This window comes from Babylonia areolata, chromosome 25 (assembly GCF_041734735.1).
Source record: "Babylonia areolata isolate BAREFJ2019XMU chromosome 25, ASM4173473v1, whole genome shotgun sequence".
NCBI lineage: Eukaryota > Metazoa > Mollusca > Gastropoda > Neogastropoda > Buccinidae > Babylonia > Babylonia areolata.
Window position 1 is genome coordinate 7,938,019 of NC_134900.1, and position 27,582 is coordinate 7,965,600.

Here is a 27,582-nt window from a genome sequence, read left to right on the forward strand (position 1 = left end):
GCGGACGACACAAACGGCAAGCTGTGCATTTTGCTGAAGGATGTTTTGCAACGTTATAATGTGAATACGAACCATGTCAAAGTGTGTCGTAGAACAAAGAACTTTGATCAGGGAGACTTCTTTGTGCCTAAAGGTGTCCTGAATATTGATATGAAGTCAGAGGTGAGCGGGTTAGCATCGTAATTTGGAGAGAAGCTGAAGTTTATACTTTCGTTTTCATCGTGGTTGCCGCACATACAACTCCACAAACTCATGTATACCCTTGAATTAGAATCGGCTTGCTGAATTTGGAGAAGTGTTTTTCCTTTATCACCGTTACCTTTGGTTGTTGTGACATTTTCGGAAGAATCTTGAACCAAAAATGAACTTGACAGAAAAGCAAACGGCAAATCCTCGATAATGTAACAGAGCCCCCTTCTGTCCGAAGAAAACAGAAAGAAAGTGTCTCCCTGCTAAATAAAAGTCGATTTATCTCCACTGAATAGATTACTGGATTTTTCTGTGCAGATGTATTCTTATCCACCATCAACACATAAAAGCATTTTGTGAAGTCCCAACCATTTACACTTGACAATATCAGCGCAAAAAAACTAGATATTGTCCTATAAAAGCTGAAGAAAAGAAAAAAAGAAAGGAAAGGAAAATTTGATACAAGTCCAATAGTATTCATGCATAGGCACAATAGGCGAGAGGTTAAAGCATTGGACTTTCAATCTGAGGGCCCCTGTTTTGAATCCTGGTAACGGCGCCAGGTTGGGTAAAGGGTGGAGATTTTTCCGATCTCTCTGGTCAACATATGTGCAGACCTGCTAGTGCCTGAACCCCTTCCTATGTATACACCAGCAGAAGATCAAATATGCATGTTAGTGATCCTGTAATCAGTGTCAGCATTAAGTGGGTAATGGAAACATGAACATACCCAGCATGCAAGACCCGGAAAACAGAGTCTGGCTGCCTACATGACAGGGTAAAAATAGTCATACATTTAAAAGTCCACTTGTGTACATACAAGTGAACGTGGGAGTTGCAGCCCACAATTGAGAAGATATTCATGCACATAAACCACGGACTTGCTTCAGACTTCGGCCATTCCGTAATTTTTTCCTCAGAGGATTGATTTTTTTTTTTTTTTTTTTTTTAGATACAAGAAAAAAGACCATGAACATTATTATACATAATGAACAAACTTAATTAAATATCACACACAAAGAACCAATTTTTTTCTCAGCAGGCACCTGATACATCCTTGGCACAACAACAACAACAACAAAAAAGAATACAACATAGTGAGGGTGACCAAGTTGAGTACAAGTCAAGTTCAGAAAAAAGACACACACAAAACTGAAGCCTTAATAGGTCTGGACCAGCATAACAGTAAGCTAAGAAAGGACAAGACCACACACACACACACACACACACACACACACACAAGCAGCCAGAAACTAAGAGTGATAAAAAGAAAAAATTTCTAGATCTAGATAGAATTTCACAAAGTTTGGGATACTATTTATACTGAAAGTGAAAGATCCCCAATGTGAGGGTATGCTCTTGAAATTGACTGTGCGCAATTGTTTCCTGCTTTGGCTTAGTTTTCCTCCCTGTTCCACCTATCGTAAATGTCTCCAACCACCAGATCCACTTTCCAGCCTATCCTTCCCACCCCCCAAAGGAAAAGAAAAAAACAACCCAAAAACTCCCCCAAAAAACAACAACACCCGAACAACCCCACACATGGTCATCAAAACACAAAAGAAGTGGTGATGTAAGTTAATTAGTCAAGTCAGTGATTACAAAATTTTAAATGCAAAACTCGTTTACATATTTCTTGATTTTTCAAGCATTGCGCACTCAGTGTTGAAAGATGCACCAGACATATGTGGGGACTCTCTTTTCTTCCCCACTTCAAGCAGACAAAAGGCCTTGTCAGGCCTGCACGCCTTGATATTGGTATGATATGATATAAGCAACTGTCACATTGCCATTTTGAAGGTTGTGTACAGTTTCGAGAAGCAGGGCTGCTTTCCATCAATTGTTAAGGTTGATTTAGTCTCTAATGAAATAGTGGACATCAAATGACTTATTTCTTGTGTGCATAGAACATTTTGTCTGTTCTTTTGGAATAATGGGGGCCTCTGAATTCAATTTTGGCTCTTGTTTCCTGTAGCTGTAATTTTCTCTTGATAGGAATTTCAACTAAGGGGACCCCTGATCAGTGATATTTTCTTATGTCTTATTACAAGTGAATAGAAATCAGTGGAAATCAGCGCTGCATGATTATAAATGATAAAACTTTATTTTTATAGATCAGTTTCATAAAACTAGGGAAAAAGCAGCTGCTTTAATTCATCATAAGTTTAGAAAAGAAACATCCACTTCAGTTCATCATGAGTTATCATTTTTTTAGCAACAGAGACTAACTCACTGTTGTTACACAGCAAGCATATTTATATATATGCACACACACACAGACACGCACACGCACACACACACACACACATATGCACACACTTGAACATGGACATACACATACTCACACATGCACACTTTTACATACACACATGTACAGAAACAAAGCACATTGCACAATACATTACAATGTTTTTTATTTTATTTCAGGCACTCAGAGACACTCAGCTGGGAGCCGCAATACAGCAAGCAACCTCTGGGGACGTCTTGCCGATTGCATCACTAAGCCAGGACAAGCACAGCTCCATTGTGTTTCATGTGGACAGATCAAAGGCCTTCAGCAATATCATCCAGCGAGTGCTGTGTGAAGGAGAGAAGTATGGACACAAGGCAGCTAGGAAGGAGGGGATGAGGGTGGTGGTGAACCCGGTGGACGTGCAGGCGTGTGGAGAAGGGGAGGAGTCACAGTCCCCACCGTCCTTGAGCCAGCTCAGAGCTGCCGTGCTGCTCAAACATGTCCTGCGTCTGCTGAGTGCAAATGGGTAATTTCTTTTCCTTTTCACAAGGAAGAGCTACTTGGATGTTTATCAGCCAAAGTTGTGCTGGCTCTCTGTATGATGCAGCCAGAACTCTTGTTTTTGTTTCTTTTCTTCCCGTCAGCCGTATCATCTGATGTGGGTGTCAATGTTCAGTCTGATTCTGAGTGAACGTTTACTTGTTCAGTTTCAGTTTCATGGAGGTGTCAGAGTGTGTGGACAGATCCATATACAGTACACTACATCTGCTGAAGAAAAAAAAAGAGCAAATGCCTTACCTTTGCATAACCCAACACGCTCATCAGACCTTGTTAAACTAAACTTGGATGATGTGAGTAGGTATCAATGCTGTTTGAATAATCAGGAGTTTTACTTAACTTATGTGTATGTGTGTGTTTGGGGGCTTTATACCATATACCTCAATATACATGAATATACAAGCAACATTAAACATGTATGGAAGTACAACTACATTAGCAAAATATTGAAATGGCAAAATACCAAAATAAAGAGACTGGTTTTTCACAGCTAGCATTTTAGAAATGAGACATGGAGTACAGAATTTACTGCAAAGGACATTCAAAAGGAAACGCCAGTAAAAGAAAAGAAAAAAGAAAAAAAGAAGAGCATGTACTATTTACATGGAAGCAATTCTTTATCACTCAAGAAACTGGCACACGCTAGATCTCAGTCATCCTGTGGGGGTAAACTTGTGTTCTGAACATGTCCTCCCCAGGTATCAAACCCAGACCGCCAAGTTCCCCGTTACCAGCGATGTGCAGGATCTCCTGAGTGCGTTGAATCTGGACATTGGCACCTGCCGGAAGGAGGTCATTGGGGATCTCTGTGGGCCGCTGGTACTGCGGGCAGAAGCTTCCCCAAGCCGTGAGACACTGCAGGTGGCAGAGACAGAAGGCGATGGGTCCAGCGATAAAGACAAGAGGCAGTGTTTGGTGATGAACCTGAGAAGTTTTATGACCAGCGCAGGTGTGGCAGTGGGAAAGACTGGATATGATAAGAATTTGAATCTTGTTGATGGTAAGTCGCTGCCTCTTCCTCTGTCTTCATGGGCTTTGGTGACGTGGAGGGGACGTGGCCTTTGATGATGCATAAATCTGCATTCCAAAGGTGGGCTGGGCTGCTTGAACAAGCTTAACAGCACTGTTTGCTTATCGTTAAGAATGTTCCTAACTCCATGGTAAATTCTGTTTACTAAGGAACATTCCTAACTTTAAGCAAACTTAGCGCTCTCAAAGATTGGTTCATGCAGCTAGGCCCAGATGCACTGAAAGTGAGCGGATCCATGGCCCACATGCATTGAAAATGAGCGGATCTATGGCCCAGATGCACTGAAAGTGAGCGGATCCATGGCCCACATGCACTGAAAGTGAGCGGATCCATGGCCCACATGCACTGAAAATGAGCGGATCCATGGCCCAGATGCACTGAAAGTGAGCGGATCCATGGCCCACATGCACTGAAAGTGAGCGGATCCATGGCCCACATGCACTGAAAATGAGCGGATCCATGGCCCAGATGCACTGAAAATGAGCGGATCCATGGCCCACATGCACTGAAAGTGAGCAGATCCATGGCCCACATGCACTGAAAATGAGCGGATCCATGGCCCAGATGCACTGAAAATGAGCGGATACATGGCCCACATGCACTGAAAGTGAGCAGATCCATGGCCCACATGCACTGAAAATGAGCAGATCCATGGGACATTCTCAAAATGTCTACAGCGAACACACGAAAAGAGTAGAATTAGTGTTTCAGAGCTTTAGTCTGCCTTTGTATGTGAGTAGCAGTGGAGTTTTGATTAGTACGTGCAGCATTATAGTGACCCTCTGATGGTTGTCTGGGACTCCTTAGAAATTTGGTGAAAGAGTCCCTGGGACCCACAAAATAGTTAACTTATCAGAAGCTCTGAGGGAAAAGCATGAAATGTGAAAAATGTTGTCCAAGGAAAGAAAAATCAGTTGTAATGTTTCTCTGCCTCTTTCATTGTCTTTTTTCCCCCCTCTGTTTTGTCTCCTGCCTTTCTGTCTCCGCTCCTTTGATGTTTCTTTCTCTTTCTTCCTCTTTTTATTTCTCTTTTTCTTTTTGTCTCTGTCTGTCTGGCCATCTGTCTGTCTGTCTCTGTCTTGCTACCCCCCACTCCCACCCCCTAGGGCTGTCTCTCTCTCTCGTTCTGTGCGTGTGTGTCTCTCTTTCATTCTCCTTTTCACAATGCTTCGTTCATCCCTGGCTCTGATAACGACAGGCTGCTTTACATCTGATTTCAGTCAGGCTTGAAGACGGGACGCTGTCGGACACAGTGAGAAAAGCTGCCGTGGTAGAACTGATCATGTCAGACAAACAGGTATTAACCCTTTGAAAGCCAACAACCTCGGTGAAATGAGATCAGTGTCGCTTGAGTTTGAAAGGGGATTGATAACTTTTTTTGTGAACTTATCTATGGCGTCGTTGATTTTGCCAGAGACAAATAAAGCAGTCTGAAGAGGAAGAAGCCCAGGTAAAGACTGGTGACAGAATTCCTGACCTGTAAGTTGTGCCCTGTCTGAGTGAGGTGGCATTGTCCAGCTGACTGCAGTGAGGTGACCAGCCTATCTGAGTGAGGTGGCATTGTCCAGCTGACTGCAGTGAGGTGACCAGCCTATCTGAGTGAGGTAGCATTGTCCAACTGACTGCAGTGAGGTGACAAACAGTGAGGTGACATTGTCCAGCTGACTGCAGTGAGGTGACATTGTCCAGATGACTGCAGTGAGGTGACAAACAGTGAGGTGACAAGCAGTGAGGTGACATTGTCCAGCTGACTGCAGTGAGGTGACAAACAGTGAGGTGACATTGTCCAGCTGACTGCAGTGAGGTGACCAGCCTATCTGAGTGAGGGGACATTGTCCAGCTGACTGCAGTGAGGTGACAAACAGTGAGGGGACATTGTCCAGCTGACTGCAGTGAGGTGACCAGCAATGAGGTGACATTGTCCAGCTGACTGCAGTGAGGAGACCAGCAATGAGGTGGCATTGTCCAGCTGACTGCAGTGAGGTGACCAGCAATGAGGTGGCATTGTCCAACTGACTGCAGTGAGGTGACCAGCAATGAGGTGACATTGTCCAGCTGACTGCAGTGAGGTGACCAGCAATGAGGTGACATTGTCCAGCTGACTGCAGTGAGGAGACCAGCAATGAGGTGGCATTGTCCAGATGACTGCAGTGAGGTGACCAGCAATGAGGTGACATTGTCCAGCTGACTGCAGTGAGGAGACAAGCCTATCTGAGTGAGGGGACATTGTCCAGCTGACTGCAGTGAGGTGACCAGCAGTGAGGGGACATTGTCCAGCTGACTGCAGTGAGGTGACCAGCAGTGAGGGGACATTGTCCAGCTGACTGCAGTGAGGTGACCAGCAGTGAGGGGACATTGTCCAGCTGACTGCAGTGAGGTGACCAGCAGTGAGGGGACATTGTCCAGCTGACTGCAGTGAGGTGACCAGCAGTGAGGGGACATTGTCCAGATGACTGCAGTGAGGTGACAAATATACTTGTCAGCAGCAGACAAAGGGGCAGAAATAAAAGAAAAGAAAAATGTGTTTTTGTTTTTTGTTTTTTTAAAGTTGATCCATTCCCAGGGCCTTCTTCAAAGACCCTGCTTGCTGAATGTTCATGTGTGAGAGATGGAAAAGTTTAGTGGAGAACAAACTGCAAGAGGCCTATGATTTTGTTAGTCTGTGTTCAGTTTGGTCCAATTACCTCAGAGGTTTGAAAGATCATAGTGATATTATTGTTATTGTTGATATTATTATTGTTGTTGTTGTTGTTCTGCAGAGGTCAGCAACAGTATGAAGAGCATCCATCACAGTTATGTTGGTCATTATGAGGAGAGGGAGTCGCTGTAGGGAGGGATTTTGAGCTTCTATACACCTTCAGATTTTCAGACTGTTCATGGACGGGCGCCGTAGCTGAATGGTTAAAGCGTTGGACTTTCGATCTGAGGGTCCCGGGTTCAAATCACGGTGACGGCGCCTGGTGGGTAAAGGGTGGAGATTTTTACTATCTCCCAGGTCAACATATGTGCAGACCTGCCAGTGCCTGAACCCCCTTCGTGTGTATACGCAAGCATAAGATCAAATACGCACGTTAAATATCCTGTAATCCATGTCAGCGTTCGGTGGGTTATGGAAACAAGAACATACCCAGCATGCACACCCCCGAAAGCGGAGTATGGCTGCCTACATGGCGGGGTAAAAACGGTCATACACGTAAAAAGCCCACTCGCGTATATACGAGTGAACGTGGGAGTTGAAGCCCACGAACGCAGAAGAAGAAGAAGAAGACTGTTCATGAATCTACTAGTGTTGGAGATGTTATTTCAAGGAACTTGTGAGACTGTGACAGTGTGACTGTTTCAGGAGTGGAGTGGGTCAGCAACACTGTGTGTCCATCTGACGTCACAGAGCCTGGCTTACACACAGCAGCAGGCAGACCTTCTGTGGCAGTCGTGTACACAATATAATGTGTCAAACTTGGTCCAGGTATGTTCCTGACATGTTGGGATCGTTGCTGTTTTGTGTTCTTGTGGATGGATATGTGTTGGTGAGTGCATGTGTGGTTGTCTCTTGGAGTTGATCGTTGGATGCTTGTGTGAGTGTGTGTTTAAGCGTGTGTGTGTTGGTGAATTATTCTCAGTCCTTTTATGAAAATGTTTCTTTGTTTACCAAGGACGACAGTTGATAAAAATGAACAGTCTTTAAAGCAAGAGAAATATGAGCAATGTTATTAGTGACCGATTTTGTCCAGTAAGGTCTGCTTTCAGTGTGTATCCATTCTGTCATGTTTCTGTTTTCATTTTGAAGTTTTGAATTTGTTATAAAAAAAAAAATATATATATATATATAAATTAGAATTATATTGAATTTTGGCAAACTTTTCCCTAAAGTGTATGTACGATGTAGTTAATATCTTGCCTGCCAGGGATTTAAAAAGTCTTATCATTCCTGTGTGCAGAAAAAAAAAGTTGTTTCATTCACTGACTGAACGTAAACACCACACCATCAAATACAGCATTATTTCGCTAAAGATTTGTATAGTTTAAAAAAAAAGTTTAGAATCTATGCTATGATTATTGTTTAGTGGGCTGTATTTCCTGTTACTCATGTATTGACACTTGCAGTGAGTAAAGCAATGTACACTCAGTACAGTTGTCCAAAATTTAATTTAAAAAGAAGCAAAACAAGTAAAGTTGCATTACACACAACAGAAAAGCTCTGATGTATTCCCAGTGGAAAAACTTTACATGCTGATATATGAAGCATTATGAATGTCGTTTCCAGAAGTGGGAAGGGAGGTTCACACAACAAAAGCAAAAACTATGTATTACTATAATTGAAAGGAATCCAACCCATTCTCAGGCATTCAAGGGAGCACAGTGCGCCAACTTGAGTTGTTTCCAGTTAACTGATAAAAATGCCCAGCTGGTGAACAGCAATACAAAATGAGGTGTACTCAGTGGCAGGCCAAGTACACTCTTTTTCAGGCAACATCTTGATTACATTTAGGTACATCACAAAATCGTCATGAGTGTAGCATTGTGGTCCTGAGCCAGGGAAAAGGCAAGTGAATTGTTTGTTCTTGCTCACACAGAAAGAAAGGTGTAGTCTGTATTCATTGATTTCAGCTTGGTTCACAAAGAAACAGTCTGCATTCATTGCTTCCATGTCTTTGTTCACAGCGTCATCTTGTCTTTGGGACAATTGCTGGAAGAAAGTCTTCCGATTCTGCAGCAATGGATGCCAGGGAATTTTACAAGTAAAATCCATTATGAAGCTCGAGTAAATGATGATTATGAAATTGAATCTTACATTGAAGAATAGTTTGATAGAATGAGAGTGTTCCAGTTAGAATTATGGTACTTACATAAAAGTAGAACAGTCTGGTAAATTCTTCCAGTTACAATACCTGATGTTGAAAAAAAAAAAGTTTGATATTGGAAGGGGCTTAACAAAACATGAGCATATTTCTTGCTTTGGAGGTGTTGCTTTTTGGCAAAAGCACTGCATTCCATTACAAGTGATATACTTATTTTTGCTCTTGCCACATCCAGTGTTATTTGAACTCAAGGGTGCGTGAGTTGTTCAATACATTGAAAGCATATCTTCTTGTTACCTTTTTTTTGTCTTTATTTGTCTAAATTTGTCAAAGGTTGATGAGAAATTAGTTTGTGTGTGTATCTGCAGTAGACTCAAATGTGTAAATGAACTGCACAGACGGAGCTAAGCTTCCTGTCAGTGTCTGATACATTTCAGTGTTAGCATGTTTTGACATTGAATTGTAGTGAATTGTGTATCTTCTTTTTTGTTTGTATGAAAATTTGGCTGCTCATTGGATGAGATTTTAATCACCACAGTGCAGCACCACCCATATTTTGTGTGTTTTTATCTTTCTGTGAGTGTATTTGTTTTACTGTTGGTGGATTTTTGTCAAGGATTTTTCCAGGGAAAACCGTTTTGTTGCCATGGGTTCTGTTACCTGAGCAAAGTGCATGCTGCACATGGGACCTCAGTTGAAAGTCTCATCCAAAAGACTAGCACCAGACCACCACTGACTGTGTAGTGGAGGGTGAAGTAGACATTGCAGTCTGTGTGTGGGACTGGAACCGGTGGACACTGGCTTCCTAGCTGGGTGCATTACCATTAGGCCACTCCTCCATATGCCTGTAGGCCTGCTTCCTAGTTGGGTGCATTGCCACTAGGCCACTCCTCCATATGCCTGTAGGCTGCTTCCTGGTTGGGTGCATTGCCACTAGGCCACTCCTCCATATGCCTGTAGGCTGCTTCCTGGTTGGGTGCATTGCCACTAGGCCACTCCTCCATATGCCTGTAGGCTGCTTCCTGGTTGGGTGCATTGCCACTAGACCACTCCTCCATATGCCTGTAGGCTGCTTCCTGGTTGGGTGCATTGCCACTAGGCCACTCCTCCATATGTCTGCAGGCCTGTTTGTGTGTTGTGTGTGTTATCGTGTGGTGAAGATTGTGCTATAAGCATATGCACATGCGTGAGCTCGCATGTTCCAGCGTCCGGCACAGACAGATGACACAAGCAGCCATGATGAAGTATGGAGATCACGATCAAGGTAAAGTTAGAAAACAAAGAAAGCCAGTGTTATTAACAGTACTGGCAGTTATGTTGAAGTTAGTAACAAACCTGTGTCTTCTTGTGTTGAAGATGTTGAATCAAATTAAAAGAATTTGTTTTAGTGTCAAATCAGATCAAAAGACTTTGTCTGTTTCACAATGTTAAATCAAAAGACTTTGTCATAAGACACCATAAACTTCAGCTTGTTGCTGCTGTATGTGTTTGCTGTGTTATTTCTTGCTTTTGAGAATAAAATCATGTTTAAACCAAAAGACTTTCGTCTTTTTCAAATTTTTATTTAAAAAAAAAAAAAAAGTCCAGCTTTTGGAAACACTTTGTTGATATATTATTCTTTTAGATGAGATGATAATTTAGGTCCCCTGTGTATCAGGCACTCGACATATGTGTGGTGATACAGTGTGCTGTGTGGTGATGTAGGATGGTGTGTGGGGCTGTTCAGGTGATGTCTGGGATGACATGGTCCACACTCTGACCCTGGCCAGCCTCACCTTTGACCTGCTGACAACCACCTGCTCCAGTCAGGTGAGTGTAGATGTGTGTGTATGTGTGAGTGTGTGTGTGTGTGTGTGTGTGTGTGTGTGTGTAGCGGCACAAGTACATCCCAGCACTGGTACCATGAAGTAGTGACTCGGACACCAGGTTTGGGTTCCATACAGAAGTTTATTCTATGAAACTCCATGAAACTGCAATAAAACATGATAACGGTTTGCTTAAAAAACAGAAGTTCAAGTAAATGAAAAATAAAATCTAATATACAGTATCACCAATATTGATAGTTTCAGTTTTCAGTAGCTCAAGGTGGCGTCACTGCATTCGGACAAATCCATATACGCTACACCACATCTGCCAAGCAGATGCCCGACCAGCAGCATAACCCAACACGCTTAGTCAGGCCTTGAGACCAGTATTGATAAAAGTTACATACATATTTAAAAGGCAGACCTGCATTGTCTCACAAAGACAGACCTGCAATATAGTCATCATTTCTAATAATCATTTCAGCTTAAGTTCACTGTTTTGTTTTGTAAGAAGCGTTAGCTTTTGTGCGTGTGTTTTATGCATCATGGAATGAAATAATATAAAAATCATCTTCATTGGGAATATTAGATTTGGATTAGGGGAAGCCACATTTTTAATTAACCATTGGAATATCACAGTAATTGTAAAAACACACACACTAACATAATAAAAGAATTTATGTTAACTATTATCACATCAGTGCACTGAATTACTTTATTTAGAGAGACAGACAGACAGAGCAAATTCTTGTGTGGGTTTGGGGGCATGCGTTTTCCTAACTGTTGTAGTCGTTCCAATTCGTAAATCATAACGCAAGACATACAAATTCCAATTCACCAATCGTAAACTTAAGTAAAAAGGTAGATAAATCATAAATAACCACTGTGGCCCAGTGTTGATGTGCCAATCCAATGGCCGGCTTCCGTCACAAGGATCTTCCTGTTCACAGTTCTCTTACATGCATCGGTTTCTCTTGTTGATGTCAGGAATAGACAATGGACACAACCGCATTTGACATACTAAACAATAAATCATTAAATTTGTGTTTTGTGTAAACTAACCGATAAATATAACAAATAGTTGGAAGTTAACAAACAAATTTATTAAAGCCAGAAACCAAAAAGCATAACTGATATAAAATGCAAAAAACAAGCAGATATCATTATAAAAATAAAAGGAATCTCATCAGGTTTTCTCAAGCCATGACAGTGTGTGTGTGTGTGTGTGTGTGTGTGTTATATGAGTGTGTGCGCTTGCATATGTGGGTTTTTTGGTGTACATGATAATTTGTGTGCCTGAAAGATCAATTTTTCTAACATATCTCTGTGTGTTTACTCTCTTTTTTACTTCACTTTTGCTTGTTTGCTCTGTTAGTCTGTTTTCTGTAATAACAACGAGAGCAGATTGTTGTATTAGAATATACCAAGAGCCTAAAATCAGTATTGTTATTATTACTGTTGTTATCATAATCAAGTTATGTATCAGTAGGCACTGACTGTGTGTGTGTATGTTTGTGACACGGAGTTACAGGTGCATGTAGACCTGTCAGAGGAAGAAGGGGACAATCGTAGCGGTCCTTTTGTTCTCTACAACTGTGCACGGCTGGCTTCTCTGCTGTCCTCCTTTGAGCAGCAGGTGGAACAAGGTACACACACACTGTCAGTGATTTGTACTTGTAGTCGTCTTCTTCTCCCAGTTCACATTACTGGTGCTGCTGTTTATCCTTCGTCCCCCTCAACTTTGTGAAGAGCAATTGGGGTGGCACACAGAAAAACTGTTCACTAGATTCCTCCAGGTCTGTCAGATGTTTATCAAAGCCTGGGTCTCCATCAGTTTCAGTTTCAGTTTCAGTAGCTCAAGGAGGCGTCACTGCGTTGGGCCAAATCCATATACGCTACACCACATCTGCCAAGCAGATGCCTGACCAGCAGCGTAACCCAACGCGCTTAGTCAGGCCTTGAGAAAAAAAAAAAAACAATCAATGGTTTTGTTGTCCATTCAGCAGCATTGTCAGTCCACTGTTTCTTCGGTCTTCCCTTTGTCTTCCCCCAGCCCACTCAACAGCTCTTTGGATGATTGTTTTAGCAGGGTGGTTGCATCTGGTTATGTGGCCACACCAACATAGTTTTGTTTTCTTAACTGATGTCAGTTGATGTTTATAGGATCCAGTGTGCTGCTTGATGGTTTGGTGCTTTTGTTCATTGTTGATAATGGTCAGTGTATCTGATGTTTGGTGCTTTTGTTCATTGTTGATGATGATCAGTGTAGCTGATGTTTGGTGCTTTTGTTCATTGTTGATGATGATCAGTGTATCTGATGTGTGGTATCTTGTGACGACGCCCAGTGTTCATGGCTTGGAGCAGTCAGGGGGTCAAAGAATTGGAAAGGATTTTGATATTACATGGACCACACCGTGAACAGTGACATTTTGATATTACATGGACCACACCGTGAACAGTGACATTTTGACATTACATGGACCACACCGTGAACAGAGTGACATTTTGATATTACATGGACCACACCATGAAAAGTGACATTTTGATATTACATGGACCACACCATGAACAGTGACATTTTGATATTACATGGACCACACCGTGAACAGAGTGACATTTTGATATTACATGGACCACACCGTGAAAAGTGTGACATTTTGATATTACATGGACCACACCGTGAACAGTGACATTTTGACATTACATGGACCACACCGTGAACAGTGACATTTTGATATTACATGGACCACACTGTGAACAGTGACATTTTGACATTACATGGACCACACCATGAACAGTGACATTTTGATATTACATGGACCACACCGTGAACAGTGACATTTTGATATTACATGGACCACACCATGAACAGTGACATTTTGATATTACATGGACCACACCATAAACAGTGACATTTTGATATTACATGGACCACACCGTGAACAGTGACATTTTGACATTACATGGACCACACCATGAAAAGAGTGACATTTTGACATTACATGGACCACACCGTGAACAGTGACATTTTGACATTACATGGACCACACCATGAAAAGAGTGACATTTTGATGTTACATGGACCACACCATGAAAAGAGTGACATTTTGATATTACATGGACCACACCGTGAACAGTGACATTTTGATATTACATGGACCACACCGTGAACAGAGTGACATTTTGATATTACATGGACCACACCGTGAACAGTGACATTTTGACATTACATGGACCACACCGTGAACAGTGACATTTTGATATTACATGGACCAAACCGTGAACAGTGTGACATTTTGATATTACATGGACCACACCGTGAACAGTGACATTTTGATATTACATGGACCACACCGTGAACAGAGTGACATTTTGATATTACATGGACCACACCGTGAACAGAGTGACATTTTGACATTACATGGACCACACCGTGAACAGTGACATTTTGATATTACATGGACCAAACCATGAAAAGAGTGACATTTTGATATTACATGGACCACACCGTGAACAGAGTGACATTTTGATATTACATGGACCACACTGTGAAAAGAGTGACATTTTGATATTACATGGACCACACCGTGAAAAGAGTGACATTTTGATATTACATGGACCAAACCGTGAAAAGAGTGACACAGATTTCTTTGTTGGTTTGATAGGAGTTTGATATTACATGGACCAAACGGTGAAAAGAGTGACACAGATTTCTTTGTTGGTTTGTTGTTATCATTGTTGTGGTTTTGGACAATATGCAGTTGTCTTTTCTTGGTCTCCCTGATACAGCGTTTGATGTGGGTGGGGCATTGTGTAGTCGGTGATTGAAATCCTTCAGCTGTTTATGACACTTTTTTTTCTCCCTTGTTATGCTGCCCCATCGTCTTTGGTAGTTGTCCTTTGGTTTATTTATATAAGTTATTTGTATTTGTTATTTTTCTGTTAGTTGGTGTATGTGTGTGTGTGTGTTGGAAAATATCTCATTGAGTTTTTTGTTGTTGTTTTTTATGTTGTTGATGTGTTTGTAAAGGAACATATCCCTTTGGTTTATTTATATGTGTTTATATATATTTTTTATGTCTTTATTGTATGTTAAGGAATTTATACCATTGGTTTATTGATCTGTGCTACTTTTTATGTCTTGATTGTGTGCGGGTGCTTGTGTTTGTGTGTGTAGGAATGTATACCATTCGTTTATTTATCTTACTACTTACGTTTTCAGTTTCTTTAATGTGTGTGTGTGTGTGTGTGTGTGCTGCACAGGAACATTACCATATCATTAGTTTTTACTTTCATGTTGTTGGTGAGTGTGTGCAGGAATGTACACAAATATTGATTATTTCATATGCTATGTATGTTTCTTATTTCTGTTGTGTGTCTGTGTGTGTGTGTGTGTTTGTATGTGTGTGTGTGCGTGTGCGTGTGTGTGTGCATGTGTGTGTGTGTGTGTGTGTGTGTGTGTGTGTGTGTGTGTATGTGTGTGTGTGTGTGTGTGTGTGCGTGTGTATGTGTGTGAGTGTATGTGTGCGTGTGTGTGTGCAGGAACATACCCTCCACTTCCTGCCCCTCAGCACGTCAACTTCCAGCTGTTGAGAGAAGAAGTATGGTTTTCCCCTGTATCAGTAGTTTGTGTGGAAATGAAGACATGAATTGTTTGTTTCCTGAACGCTTTGCATGCTTAGGAAAAAGTGAAAGGTGATCTGTATCCATGTTATCCATGTCAGTGGAGCGATGGCCCAGGTGATCTGTATCCATGTTAATGGAGTGATGGCCCAGGTGATCTGTATCCATGTTAATGGAGTGATGGCCCAGGTGATCTGTATCCATGTTATCCATGTCAGTGGAGCGATGGCCCAGGTGATCTGTATCCATGTTAATGGAGCGATGGCCCAGGTGATCTGTATCCATGTTAGTGGAGCGATGGCCCAGGTGATCTGTATCCATGTCAGTGGATTGATGGCCCAGGTGATCTGTATCCATGTTAATGGAGCGATGGCCCAGGTGATCTGTATCCATGTTAGTGGAGCGATGGCCCAGGTGATCTGTATCCATGTCAGTGGAGCGATGGCCCAGGTGATCTGTATCCATGTTAGTGGAGCGATGGCCCAGGTGATCTGTACCCATGTCAGTGGAGCGATGGCCCAGGTGATCTGTATCCATGTTAGTGGAGCGATGGCCCAGGTGATCTGTATCCATGTTAATGGAGCGATGGCCCAGGTGATCTGTATCCATGTCAGTGGAGCGATGGCCCAGGTGATCTGTATCCATGTCAGTGGATTGATGGCCCAGGTGATCTGTATCCATGTTAATGGAGCGATGGCCCAGGTGATCTGTATCCATGTTAGTGGAGTGATGGCCCAGGTGATCTGTATCCATGTTAATGGAGCGATGGCCCAGGTGATCTGTACCCATGTTAATGGAGTGATGGCCCAGGTGATCTGTATCCATGTTAATGGAGCGATGGCCCAGGTGATCTGTATCCATGTTAGTGGAGCGATGGCCCAGGTGATCTGTATCCATGTTAATGGAGCGATGGCCCAGGTGATCTGTACCCATGTCAGTGGATTGATGGCCCAGGTGATCTGTATCCATGTTAGTGGAGCGATGGCCCAGGTGATCTGTATCCATGTCAGTGGATTGATGGCCCAGGTGATCTGTATCCATGTTAGTGGAGCGATGGCCCAGGTGATCTGTATCCATGTCAGTGGATTGATGGCCCAGGTGATCTGTATCCATGTTAGTGGAGCGATGGCCCAGGTGATCTGTATCCATGTTAATGGAGCGATGGCCCAGGTGATCTGTACCCATGTCAGTGGATTGATGGCCCAGGTGATCTGTATCCATGTTAGTGGAGCGATGGCCCAGGTGATCTGTATCCATGTCAGTGGATTGATGGCCCAGGTGATCTGTATCCATGTTAGTGGAGCGATGGCCCAGGTGATCTGTATCCATGTCAGTGGATTGATGGCCCAGGTGATCTGTATCCATGTTAGTGGAGCGATGGCCCAGGTGATCTGTACCCATGTTAGTGGAGTGATGGCCCAGGTGATCTGTATCCATGTTAATGGAGCGATGGCCCAGGTGATCTGTATCCATGTTAATGGAGCGATGGCCCAGGTGATCTGTATCCATGTTAATGGAGCGATGGCCCAGGTGATCTGTATCCATGTCAGTGGAGCGATGGCCCAGGTGATCTGTATCCATGTCAGTGGAGCGATGGCCTAGCTGAAATAATCCTGACCAGGAAGTCAGTGTCCATGGGTTCAAGCCCCATGTACAGACTGGGATTCTTATCCCCCTGTTCACTAGACCTTGAGTGGTGGCCTGGATCCTAGTCATTCAGACGAGACAATAAAGTAAGTTCCTGTATGCAGCATGCACTCAGACTGCTCTTAAAAGAACCTATGGCAACAAAAGGGTTGTCCCTGTCAAAATTCTGTGGAAAAAATCTACTTTGATAGTGATGCAAACAAATTTGTCGAGAGAAGAAAAAAGTATTGTACTGAGGTGATACCCTCCCTTTGGGTAGAGCAGTCCGAATTTCACAGAGAAGTCTGTTAAGATAAAAGAATAATTTAAAAACTAATAAAAGAAACAACAACAGTACAATCAGCAGTGTGATGCATGGGTGGATGTGGAAGAAGTGAAATAAGTACTACGTCCACTCCTAATTTAAAAACAACAACAATGCAGTCATGTCCACTCCTAATTAAAAAACAACAATACAATGAGCAGTGTGATGCATGGGTGGATGTGAAAGAAGTGAAGTGTTTATTGCATCCACTGGGTGTGTGTATGTGTTTATGTGAAACTGAGTAGAGGGAGGAAGAGAGAGGGGTGGATGATGATGATATGTAAACTTACATAGCGCCTATCTTCATTAGAAACAAAACTCCAAGTGCTTTACAAACACAGAGTCATTGTGGGTGGGGATGGAGAGACAGAGAGAGAGAGAGATGACCCCCATCACTCTGTAAATACCACTCTTTTTTTAAGCTAGAAGGTGGTTGATGTGCTCCTCTCTCTCGCTAAGCGCATGCTTCCAGACACAGCGGACAGCGCTTCTGGGGACAGGTCAGAAAGTGAGGTGGTGTTTATTTTAGTTCCACACCTTCTGACACCATATACTGATGATGTCCATCTAATGTGTTAGGCCTTAACTTTTTTTTGGACAGTGTGTGTTTCAGTGTGTGGTTTTGATTTTTTAGGCCTTTGGCCCGTACAGATCGAGTTCACATGCTTAAAAGTACTGAATAAGATTAGTGAACGCATGCATTCCTGAGTGCTTCTTTCCTTGCGAATATACATTGTACACAAATTTACTGAGTCTTAAAATTATGTCCTCGCTTCCACTAGAGAACAGCAATGCTAGCTTGAATAATGAAGGATGTGTGTTATATTTAACAGATATGAGTTAACAGTGCAAATCAGAGTACATCAGAAATATCAACAAAAAATGCAATTCAGCTTCTAGAATATCTGAACAAAAAGGCAAGTGAAATCTTGATACACATTATCCATATGAAAGTTTTGAAAAGAGTGAACGTAAGGGCAGAATGCCAATTCTGAGTCTTGAGAGTAACTTTTACAGACAGACTTTTAAGACATTTGGTCACCTGAAAATATGGGCATAATGACAATGTCTGACAATACAGTGAATAGACATAAAATGTGCAGAATATGTATGTATGTGTGTGAGTGTGTGTGTGTATGTGTGTGTGTGTGTGTATGTATGTGTGTGTGTGTTTCTGGAGGAGTGGACAACATTCAGTCACTTCATAATTCTTTTCTTTTTTTTTAACACCAGAGAAAACAGATTGTAGTCCTTAACTTTTTTTTTTTTGACAATACATTGAATAGACATAAAATGTACATAACATATATGTGTGTGTGTTTCAGGAGGAGTGGACACTGGCACTTCTGTACATCCACGACTTCCCTGACCTGGTGCAGGACACACTGCACCACTGGGACACACAGCACGGCATCACTGCTCACATCCACACCCACAAGGTGAGCACACACTGTGTCTTCATGTGTCTCATTAGTCACTCACATCCACACCCACAAGGTGAGCACACACTGTCTTCATGTGTCTCATTAGTCACTCACATCCACACCCACAAGGTGAGCACACACTGTGTCTTCATGTTTGTGTCTCATTGGTAACTCACATCCACACCCACAAGGTGAGCACACACTGTGTCTTCATGTGTCTCATTGGTCACTCACATCCACACCCACAAGGTGAGCACACACTGTCTTCATGTTTGTGTCATTAGTCACTCACATCCACACCCACAAGGTGAGCACACACTGTGTCTTCATGTGTCTCAGTCACTCACATCCACACCCACAAGGTGAGCACACACTGTGTCTTCATGTTTGTGTCTCATTAGTCACTCACATCCACACCCACAAGGTGAGCACACACTGTGTCTTCATGTTTGTGTCTCATTAGTCACTCACATCCACACCCACAAGGTGAGCACACACTGTGTCTTCATGTGTCTCATTAGTCACTCACATCCACACCCACAAGGTGAGCACACACTGTGTCTTCATGTTTGTGTCTCATTAGTCACTCACATCCACACCCACAAGGTGAGCACACACTGTGTTCATGTTTGTGTCTCATTAGTCACTCACACCCAAGTCTCACAACAGTAGAGGAGAGCACTCAGAACCACAGCTCTGTACACGACGACCCTTGTGCGCAATTTGATGCCATGGTCTTGCTACAGTCTTTTTGAGAGTCTGCCAAAGGTAGAGCTGGCCTTTGAGATGCTCAACATCACTTCTGCATCCAGAGATCTTTTACTGCTTATAGCGCTGCCCAAGGAGCAGAACTTGTCCACAGTTTTGATCTCTGTGTTGATGACAACAGGTGGTAGTGGAGCACTAGCAGCTCCGGACGGTGAAGGCTGGAACATGGCCTCTTGTCTCACCAAGACTGATTGTAAGACCAAAGCGTTGACAGGCCCTTGCAAAGCGATCTGTGATGCACTGGATGTCTTCCTGTGAATGTGCGGTCAGTGCACAGTCATCAGCAAAGAGGAACTCACTCAGAAGGGCCTCAAATACTTTAGTCTTGACCTGAAGTCGTCGAAGGTTAAAGAGTTTGCCATCTGAACGAAACATGATGTATACCCCCTTGTCACAGTCCTGGCATGCATCAATCAGCATTGCAGGAAACAATGGAAAAGAGGGTGGGAGCTAAAAGGCATCCCTGCTTCACTCCGTTTTTCACTGGGAATGAGTCAGAGGTATCTCCGTTTTCTTGCACCCTCACCTGCATGCCATCATGGAATGAAACTATCAGTGAGATGAGCTTTTCCGGGCAACCAAACTTGTGGAGGATCTTCCACAAGCCAGTCCGATTAACGGTGTCAAAGGCCTTGGTGAGATCAACAAACACCATGTGTAGCTCCTGATTCTGCTCACAACATTTCTCCTTAGTTGGCGAACAGCAAACACCATGTCAGTTGTGCCCCTGCCTGCGCGAAACCTGCACTGTGATTCAGGGATGATGGACTCTGCTATGTGGGTGAGGAGTCTGTTCAAGATTGTCCTGGCAAGAATCTGTTCTTGTGATACACAAGAGGGAAATCCCACGATGATTGTCACAGGACACTTTATCACCCTTTCTCTTGTGGAGTACTTCTCCCTTTTCCTATATTTACTGGAAGAGGATGGTCAGCTTTTTCAGGAGTCTCCATTCTTGTAAATGTCAGCTGGAATTCCATCTGCTCCTGGTGCCTTCCCAGACGTGGTCTGCTTTAGAGCCTTCGCAGTCTCAGCACTGGAGGGTGGGTCTGCCAGAGATTCCTTCACTGGCAGTTTTGGGAGCGGTGTGATTGCTTCTTCAGATACTGACGAGTCTTTTATTCAAGAGAGCACTGAAGTACTCAGCCCAGCGAGCAAGGATGCCAGTCATATCTGTCAGCAGTGTGGTCTGGTCAGAAGCACAAATGGGTGTTGACCAAGTTGTCTTTGGTCCATAGATAGTGCGAAGGCCCTCATGAAATGTCTTCATGTTGTTGATTTCAGCCGCAGCTTGCAGACTTTCTGCTTTCTTTTCCCACCGATCATTCTTCATCTGTCAAATCTTCTGTTGGATGAGCTGCTTGGTTTGATGGTGCTTCTGTTCCTCCTTCTCACAGGTCTTGTTGCTGAGGCGATTTCTGTGGGTCTTGTGGAGCATGTCTATGAAACACATGACAACAGTTTAAATCTCAGCCTGCAGGTCATGCTCAAAGTAATGTCCATGGGTGTTCAAGTTGTGTTGGGCCTTGGATTTTGGGGGCACCTCCTGAATTTTTAAAAGCCTATTTCCATTTTGATAATTAAAACTCTGTTTCATTTTTACAAATGGCACTTTGGACATATATGTGCTCAAGATTTGTAGCAAAAAATGTTGAAATAGCCTATAACCAGTTTTCATTCCAAAGTCAAGTCAAAGTAGACTCACACAATACAGTAGAAAAAGAGACGGGAATATGTCAAGCATGGTGGAAAGGAAAGTACGTAAAACTTGATCTGTGGTACCTCTGCACAGTCCTCAGTGTTACAGACAGAAGATACGTAGTTCCTTGTCTAATGATGGACGTCTGTTGAAATCTGTATCCATGCTTTCAGTGTCAAAGAAAGTGAGAAGTTCTCGCAGAGTGCAGACGCTGTGAGGAATAGTACAAAGCTGCAACCCAGTTTTCACCCATAGTGGGTTTTTTTTTAAATATCAGTTCAATTATCCCTTGCTCAAAAGGATGGAAAAATGAGCCGAGAGATGTCGTTCTTGCTACAAGTTTGTCTTGCCATGTTAACTAAAAAGTATGAATATACTTCACACCTTGTGATGTGTATATGTTTTTTGAAACTTTAAACCATGTTTGGTGTGTGCATTTGTTTGTTGGCTTCATTTTAATGGTTCCAGTCCACAAGCTTTATGTGTTCCTCACAGCTTAGAGCAATTGAATGGCCTTGACAACAAAATGAAACCAAAAAACAAAATATATCAGGGGCTTCTGATTACGCATAAATAAGCATTTGAAAATGGAAGGGATACAGCAAAGGTGGAAGAGGGAGGGAGATGAGGGATGAATAAATCAATGTACAGAGCTTGGTATAAAAGATCTGACCATTTAAACATTGCAGCACCTTTTTTTTTTTTTTCTTTGCAGGTATCCCACTTCCTGCTGAACTTCTCCAAAACCCTGAGCTCTTACTACAGTCGTTACCACATCCTTGGGGTAAGTTCACTTTACTGTGCCCGGTGCTATGTGGGAGCTCTGCATTTGTGTTTGTGAGCCCAAACCAAGATCATAGTTGATCATTGTTTCTCTTCTCCATTGTACCTGAAGACGCTTGTCTTCTTCTTCTTCTTCTTCTTCTGCGTTCACTCGTATGCACACAAGTGGGCTTTTACGTGTACGACCGTTTTTACCCCGCCATGTAGGCAGCCATACTCCGTTTTCGGGGGTGTGCATGCTGGGTATGTTCTTGTTTCCATAACCCACCGAACGCTGACATGGATTACAGGATCTTTAACGTGCGTATTTGATCTTCTGCTTGCATATACACACGAAGGGGGTTCAGACACTAGCAGGTCTGCACATATGTTGACCTGGGAGATCGTAAAAATCTCCACCCTTTACCCACCAGGCGCCGTCACCGTGATTCGAACCCGGGACCCTCAGATTGACAGTCCAACGCTTTAACCACTCGGCTATGGTGCCCGTCTAAGACGCTTGTCAAATACAGTCTTCCTGCCCACTTCTATTTATCTTTTTTTTTTCCTTTTCGTTTTTTTGTTTGTTTGTTTTTTAGTGTGTGTGTATGTGTTTTAACACGAGTTCTGTTTTTTTAGAAATAATTTCTGTTTCCTGCTGATAGGGAAGTTGTTTTCTCTTTGTGTCCTGTGGATGTTTTTTTTTTTATGAAGTTTTTGTCGACAATTTGCCTGTCTGTATTGAGCTGTCCATTAACACCGTGCCTGCCAGAGATTTCTGAATATATATCATTCTGTATGCCACAAGGTATTCCATGTACAGACACAAAAATATGCACGGCTCCCTCACGCACATGGAGAAGAAGTGAAGACTGGTTGTGTCTTGTAGCTAGGACAGTACAAGATAGACAGCAGTACACATGGAAAAGAAGTGAAGACCAATGGCTGTATCTTGTAGCTAGGACAGTACAAGATAGACAGCAGTACTTATGGAAAAGAAGTTAAGATGGATGGCTGTTTCTTGTAGCTAGGACAGTACAAGATAGACAGCAGTACACATGGAAAAGAAGTGAAGATGAATGGCTGTATCTTGTAGCTAGGACAGTACAAGATAGACAGCAGTACATATGGAAAAGAAGTTAAGATGGATGGCTGTTTCTTGTAGCTAGGACAGTACAAGATAGACAGCAGTACACATGGAAAAGAAGTGAAGGTGAAGGGCTGTTTCTTGTAGCTAGGACAGTACAAGATAGACAGCAGTACACATGGAAAAGAAGTGAAGATGAATGGCTGTTTCTTGTAGCTAGGACAGTACAAGATAGACAGCAGTACACATGGAAAAGAATTTAAGATTACTGGCTGTATCTTGTAGCTAGGACAGTACAAGATAGACAGCAGTACACATGGAAAAGAAGTGAAGACCAATGGCTGTATCTTGTAGCTAGGACAGTACAAGATAGACAGCAGTACACATGGAAAAGAAGTGAAGACCAATGGCTGTATCTTGTAGCTAGGACAATACAAGATAGACAGCAGTACACATGGAGAAGAAGTGAAGACTGGCTGTTTCTTGTAGCTAGGACAGTACAAGATAGACAGCAGTACACATGGAAAATAGCCAAGTGGTTTAGGCGTTGGACTTTCAATCTGAGGGTCCAGGGTTCGAATCACGGTAACAGCGCCTGGTGGGTAAAGGGTAGAGATTTTTTCCGATCTCCCAGGTCAACATATGTACAGAACTGCTAGTGCCTGAACCCCGTTTGTGTGTATACACACGCAGAAGATAAATACGCACATTAAAGATCCTGTAATCCATGTCAGTGTTCAGTGGGTTATGGAGACACGAAAATACCCAACACGCATAAGAAGCTAGTAATGGTCAAAGTTATGACCACTGAGCATTAATAGAAGAAGATGAAGAAAAGAAGTGAAGATGAAAGGCTGTGTTTTAAAGCAGGACAGTACAAGATAGACAGCAGTACACATGGAAAAGAAGTGAAAATGAATGACTGTGTTTTGAAGCAGGACAGTACAAGATAGACAGCAGTACTTACGGAAAAGAAGTGAAGATTAATGGCTGTATCTTGTAGCTAGGACAGTACAAGATAGACAGCAGTACACATGGAAAAGAAGTGAAGATGAATGGCTGTTTCTTGTAGCTAGGACAGTACAAGATAGACAGCAGTACACATGGAAAAGAAGTGAAGGTGAAGGGCTGTTTCTTGTAGCTAGGACAGTACAAGATAGACAGCAGTACACATGGAAAAAAAGTGAAGATGAATGGCTGTATATATATATATATGTGTGTGTGTGTGTATATATATGTGTGTGTGTGTGTGTGAGTGTTGTGTGTGTAAGAATATATAGGTGTATGTACAAATGCGTGTTGCGTGTGGTTTCTGACATGCAGTCAGTCATGATGATTGCACAGTGACAGTAGTTGTGTGTGCAGGGCAGTGAAGCTCACCTCCTCCCGTTGATGTACGCACGGCTCAGTCTGATGAAGGCGGCTCACCGGGTGCTGTGTAACGGCCTGCACCTCTTGGGACTGGAACCCCTCGCCCGCCTCTGATGCCCACTGCAGTCTGCCCCACGAAGCGGGTCCCGTTGGCCTGTCCCTGATTCGCCTTCTCTGATTGTGCCACCACCTCCTTGAGAGTTTGACTGTCCTGTTGAGCCTACCCACCAGTTCCGATTGTGCCCATTCAGCCTCTCTCTCTCTGTGTAAAACACATGCAGGCATGCACACAACACACTTCAACTCACACCCACACACACACACACACACACACACACACACACATTCTCTCTCTCTCTCTCTCTCTCTCTCTCCTACACAGATGAGTATCAAGATATATTTGTGGACTGATATCAACACCCTGAACATCAACAGAACACATAGGCATGTACACACACACACACACACACACACACAGAACTTTTAGAGAACCTGAAAAATGTGTGGCTTGGGGAAGAAATCTGTCTCAAAACTTTTAGATGCCACATCAAACTAGTGCATAGACAAACTGGAAATAGGGGTCACCAATTTAGTGATGGGAGAATTGGGAATACATGAATTGGAAATAGATGAATTGGAAATAGGCGAATTGGAAATGGATGAATTGGGAATAGGCGAATTGGAAATGGACAAATTGGGAATAGGCAAATTGGAAATGGACAAATCGGGAATAGGCAAATCAGGATGGCACCTGCAGGGTATACAGGCCCCTGCCTGGACAACTTATGGTGGTTTCCATTCCCTTTCTACCTGCAAGGCGACCATGGCTTGTTCACCTCCTGATTGTTGCGGGAGGGGGGGGGGGGGACTTAAAAGATATAGGCCAGTACTTCCCTCACTTAGTGGTTACATTTCACACATTAACCCCTTTTCTTCCGCCAGCCACAGATCAACTTACACTGGCTGTTCACTGACACAAAACATTGTTCCCAACACAACTAAGTTATCAAAGCATGAAACAATTATAAATAGTTGTTCACAGCCCATCATGGTTTTTCTTTAACCTCACATCAGTCAGCCTGTGTCAGTGTTCAGTTCTTCTGGGAGACAGCGAAGAACTAGCTGTGCTGACTGGTTTTATCCCTTCCAACAACATACTGTGTATACTAATTACGAACCGTAGCTTTTCCAAAAGGTTAAACCAAAGTAACCAATCTTTACTTGTCCTAGTGACACCAAGTGATTCACAGATTCACTGCCGAATCCAGATTCGTCCAGGGCAACAGTTTGATCCGATTTGCTCATTTCAAAACCTGTTTCTACACATTGTGACAAGTTTACCAGTTTACGTCACAAAAAGACTGGGGAAACAGGACAATACAACTTTTGGCACGTTAGCCGGCCTGATCTAAGACAGATTTTTATCATGAATTTTCCCTTGCCCACATTCTGAAGCACTGCTGTCTACCCCCCAGCTGTGTGTGTGAAGGGGAGGTGGGGGGACGACTTGAAAGATAGACTGCCACATGGGAAAATACCGACGTGCTGACATTATCGTGTTTCGAACATGCTGACATCTACTTCAGCACACAGATTGCAGCATCACATGCCCACATGTGTTAGCTGGGCCGGGTGACGGCAGACACGCGGAACAAAGACAGCTGAACAGGGAGTGGGTGTGAGGTAGGGTGGGAAGGAGGGAGGGTGGCGCTGTGTCGGCGCGACCTCAGAGACTGGACTTTGGATAGAGCAGGGAGATAAAAAAAAAGGGTGTTGGGTGGGGTGGTGGGGAGGGCTAGGGGGGGAAGGAGGCAGGGGGGGGGGTGTAGTTGACACTGCTGGCACACTATAACACCTATTTAGGGTGGGGACTGGAAGAGAGAGAAAAAAAGCACCCCAGTTCTTAAAGAATTTTGTCTTATCTTGTCCACTCTAGAGTTTCTTCCAACTATTTCTGGCAGTGACTTTTTGTCCCCATTCATGTGTACAATACAATACAATACAGTATCAGTTCGTGAATCCTTCAAAGTTATGTCATGAAAGTTTACTTTTTCTTCCCTTAATTAGTAGAATACTGAGAGACTCTGTTTTCTTTGGGGGGGAGGGGGGGGGGGATGTAACTGTTTTTTTGTTTTTTTATGTATCATTGAGTTCTCAAGTCATGACCAGTGCACTGGATCTGGGCATAGGTCATGCATCTGCTTTCTTTTCTTTTTTTTTTTCTGTTTTTTAATGTGATGTAGTATATGAATATGTCCAAATGCTTTGGTGCTTCCTTTTTTCCCCCATCTGAAATGTTATGGTCTGTGCAATGGATTGTGAATGACCCACTGCAGTTAGTGTGGAGCATGGTGTTAATACAACAGTGAACGGAGCGTGATTTCTGTGTTTGTGAATGGAAATGCCAACAGATGCAGTGTGGCGTGGAATTGTGGATGTGCATATTTATGGTGTGGTGTGGTGTGGTGTGGTGTGGTGTGTGTTAGTTTTAGAGAGTTTTGAAAGTGGAACAGGTGTGGTGGGCTACAGTTGTAAAGAACTCTATATATGATTATGCTATAGTGTGGTGCGTTTGATAAATCTGTGAATAGTACACAATGTGGTTGGCATGGGTGTTTACAGGTGTTTACAGGATATGGTGTGGTTGTCTACAGCTGATGACAGTTCTCTGTGTGATAGTTCACACCTGTTTCGTTCAAAATATGGCTGTTCATGTTGTGGATGTTTTCAGTGTTTGACAGTTCACAAGGTTGTTGTCTTCAACAGTTAACAGTTTGTGGCACGTGTACAACAGCTAGTATAGTGTGTTTGCTCTGCCCCTGTGCCCAGCACGACGAGGTGAGAAGAAACAGGTATTAACCCATTCACCCCTAGGGAGTTTCCAGCCTTGGCAAGCTTCCCTGCCACTGTCATGCAGAAAAACACAGACACTACACTGAAATCAACCACTGTTTCCCCCACACTGACATATGTTGACACAGTCAGAAATATTGTCAAAGTTAGTTCCCTTTGTGGTTTATTTATATTGTAGGAACGTGGAAACTGTTTTCATGAAACGAATCTCAACGCCCTAGCATAGCATTGGGGCACAGGGTTCAGTCAGTTAAGAGCATCTTTGGTGACCAAGCAATGAATGAACATCACATGTTTTTGCGTTTCTTTTCTTTTTTTGCGCAACAAATCACCTGCTCATTTTCCAAAATTCCTTGTCATCATGTTTCTTCTCTCAATCTTGCTGCGTGTGCGATGCATTGATTTCATCTGTTTGAAAGCAGCCGTCTGA

The 27,582-nt window shown here is 43.0% G+C and overlaps 1 protein-coding gene and 1 non-coding gene across 2 annotated transcripts; both read left to right on the forward strand.

The window, feature by feature from the left end:
- On the forward strand, window positions 1–26,051 carry LOC143299467 (DALR anticodon-binding domain-containing protein 3-like). The gene is made up of 13 exons (XM_076612687.1): window positions 1–162; window positions 2,617–2,948; window positions 3,679–3,980; window positions 5,231–5,307; window positions 7,354–7,476; window positions 8,673–8,749; window positions 10,015–10,073; window positions 10,536–10,618; window positions 12,146–12,260; window positions 15,157–15,215; window positions 18,514–18,627; window positions 21,795–21,863; window positions 24,294–26,051. Exons 1-13 carry the CDS (start codon window positions 151–153, stop codon window positions 24,411–24,413), a joined length of 1,542 nt encoding a protein of 513 aa, XP_076468802.1. The 5' UTR covers window positions 1–150; the 3' UTR covers window positions 24,414–26,051.
- Trnae-uuc (transfer RNA glutamic acid (anticodon UUC)) lies at window positions 6,894–6,969 on the forward strand. The gene has a single exon. It is a non-coding gene; the product is annotated as a tRNA-Glu (tRNA).
- Window positions 26,052–27,582: the final 1,531 nt, after the last annotated feature.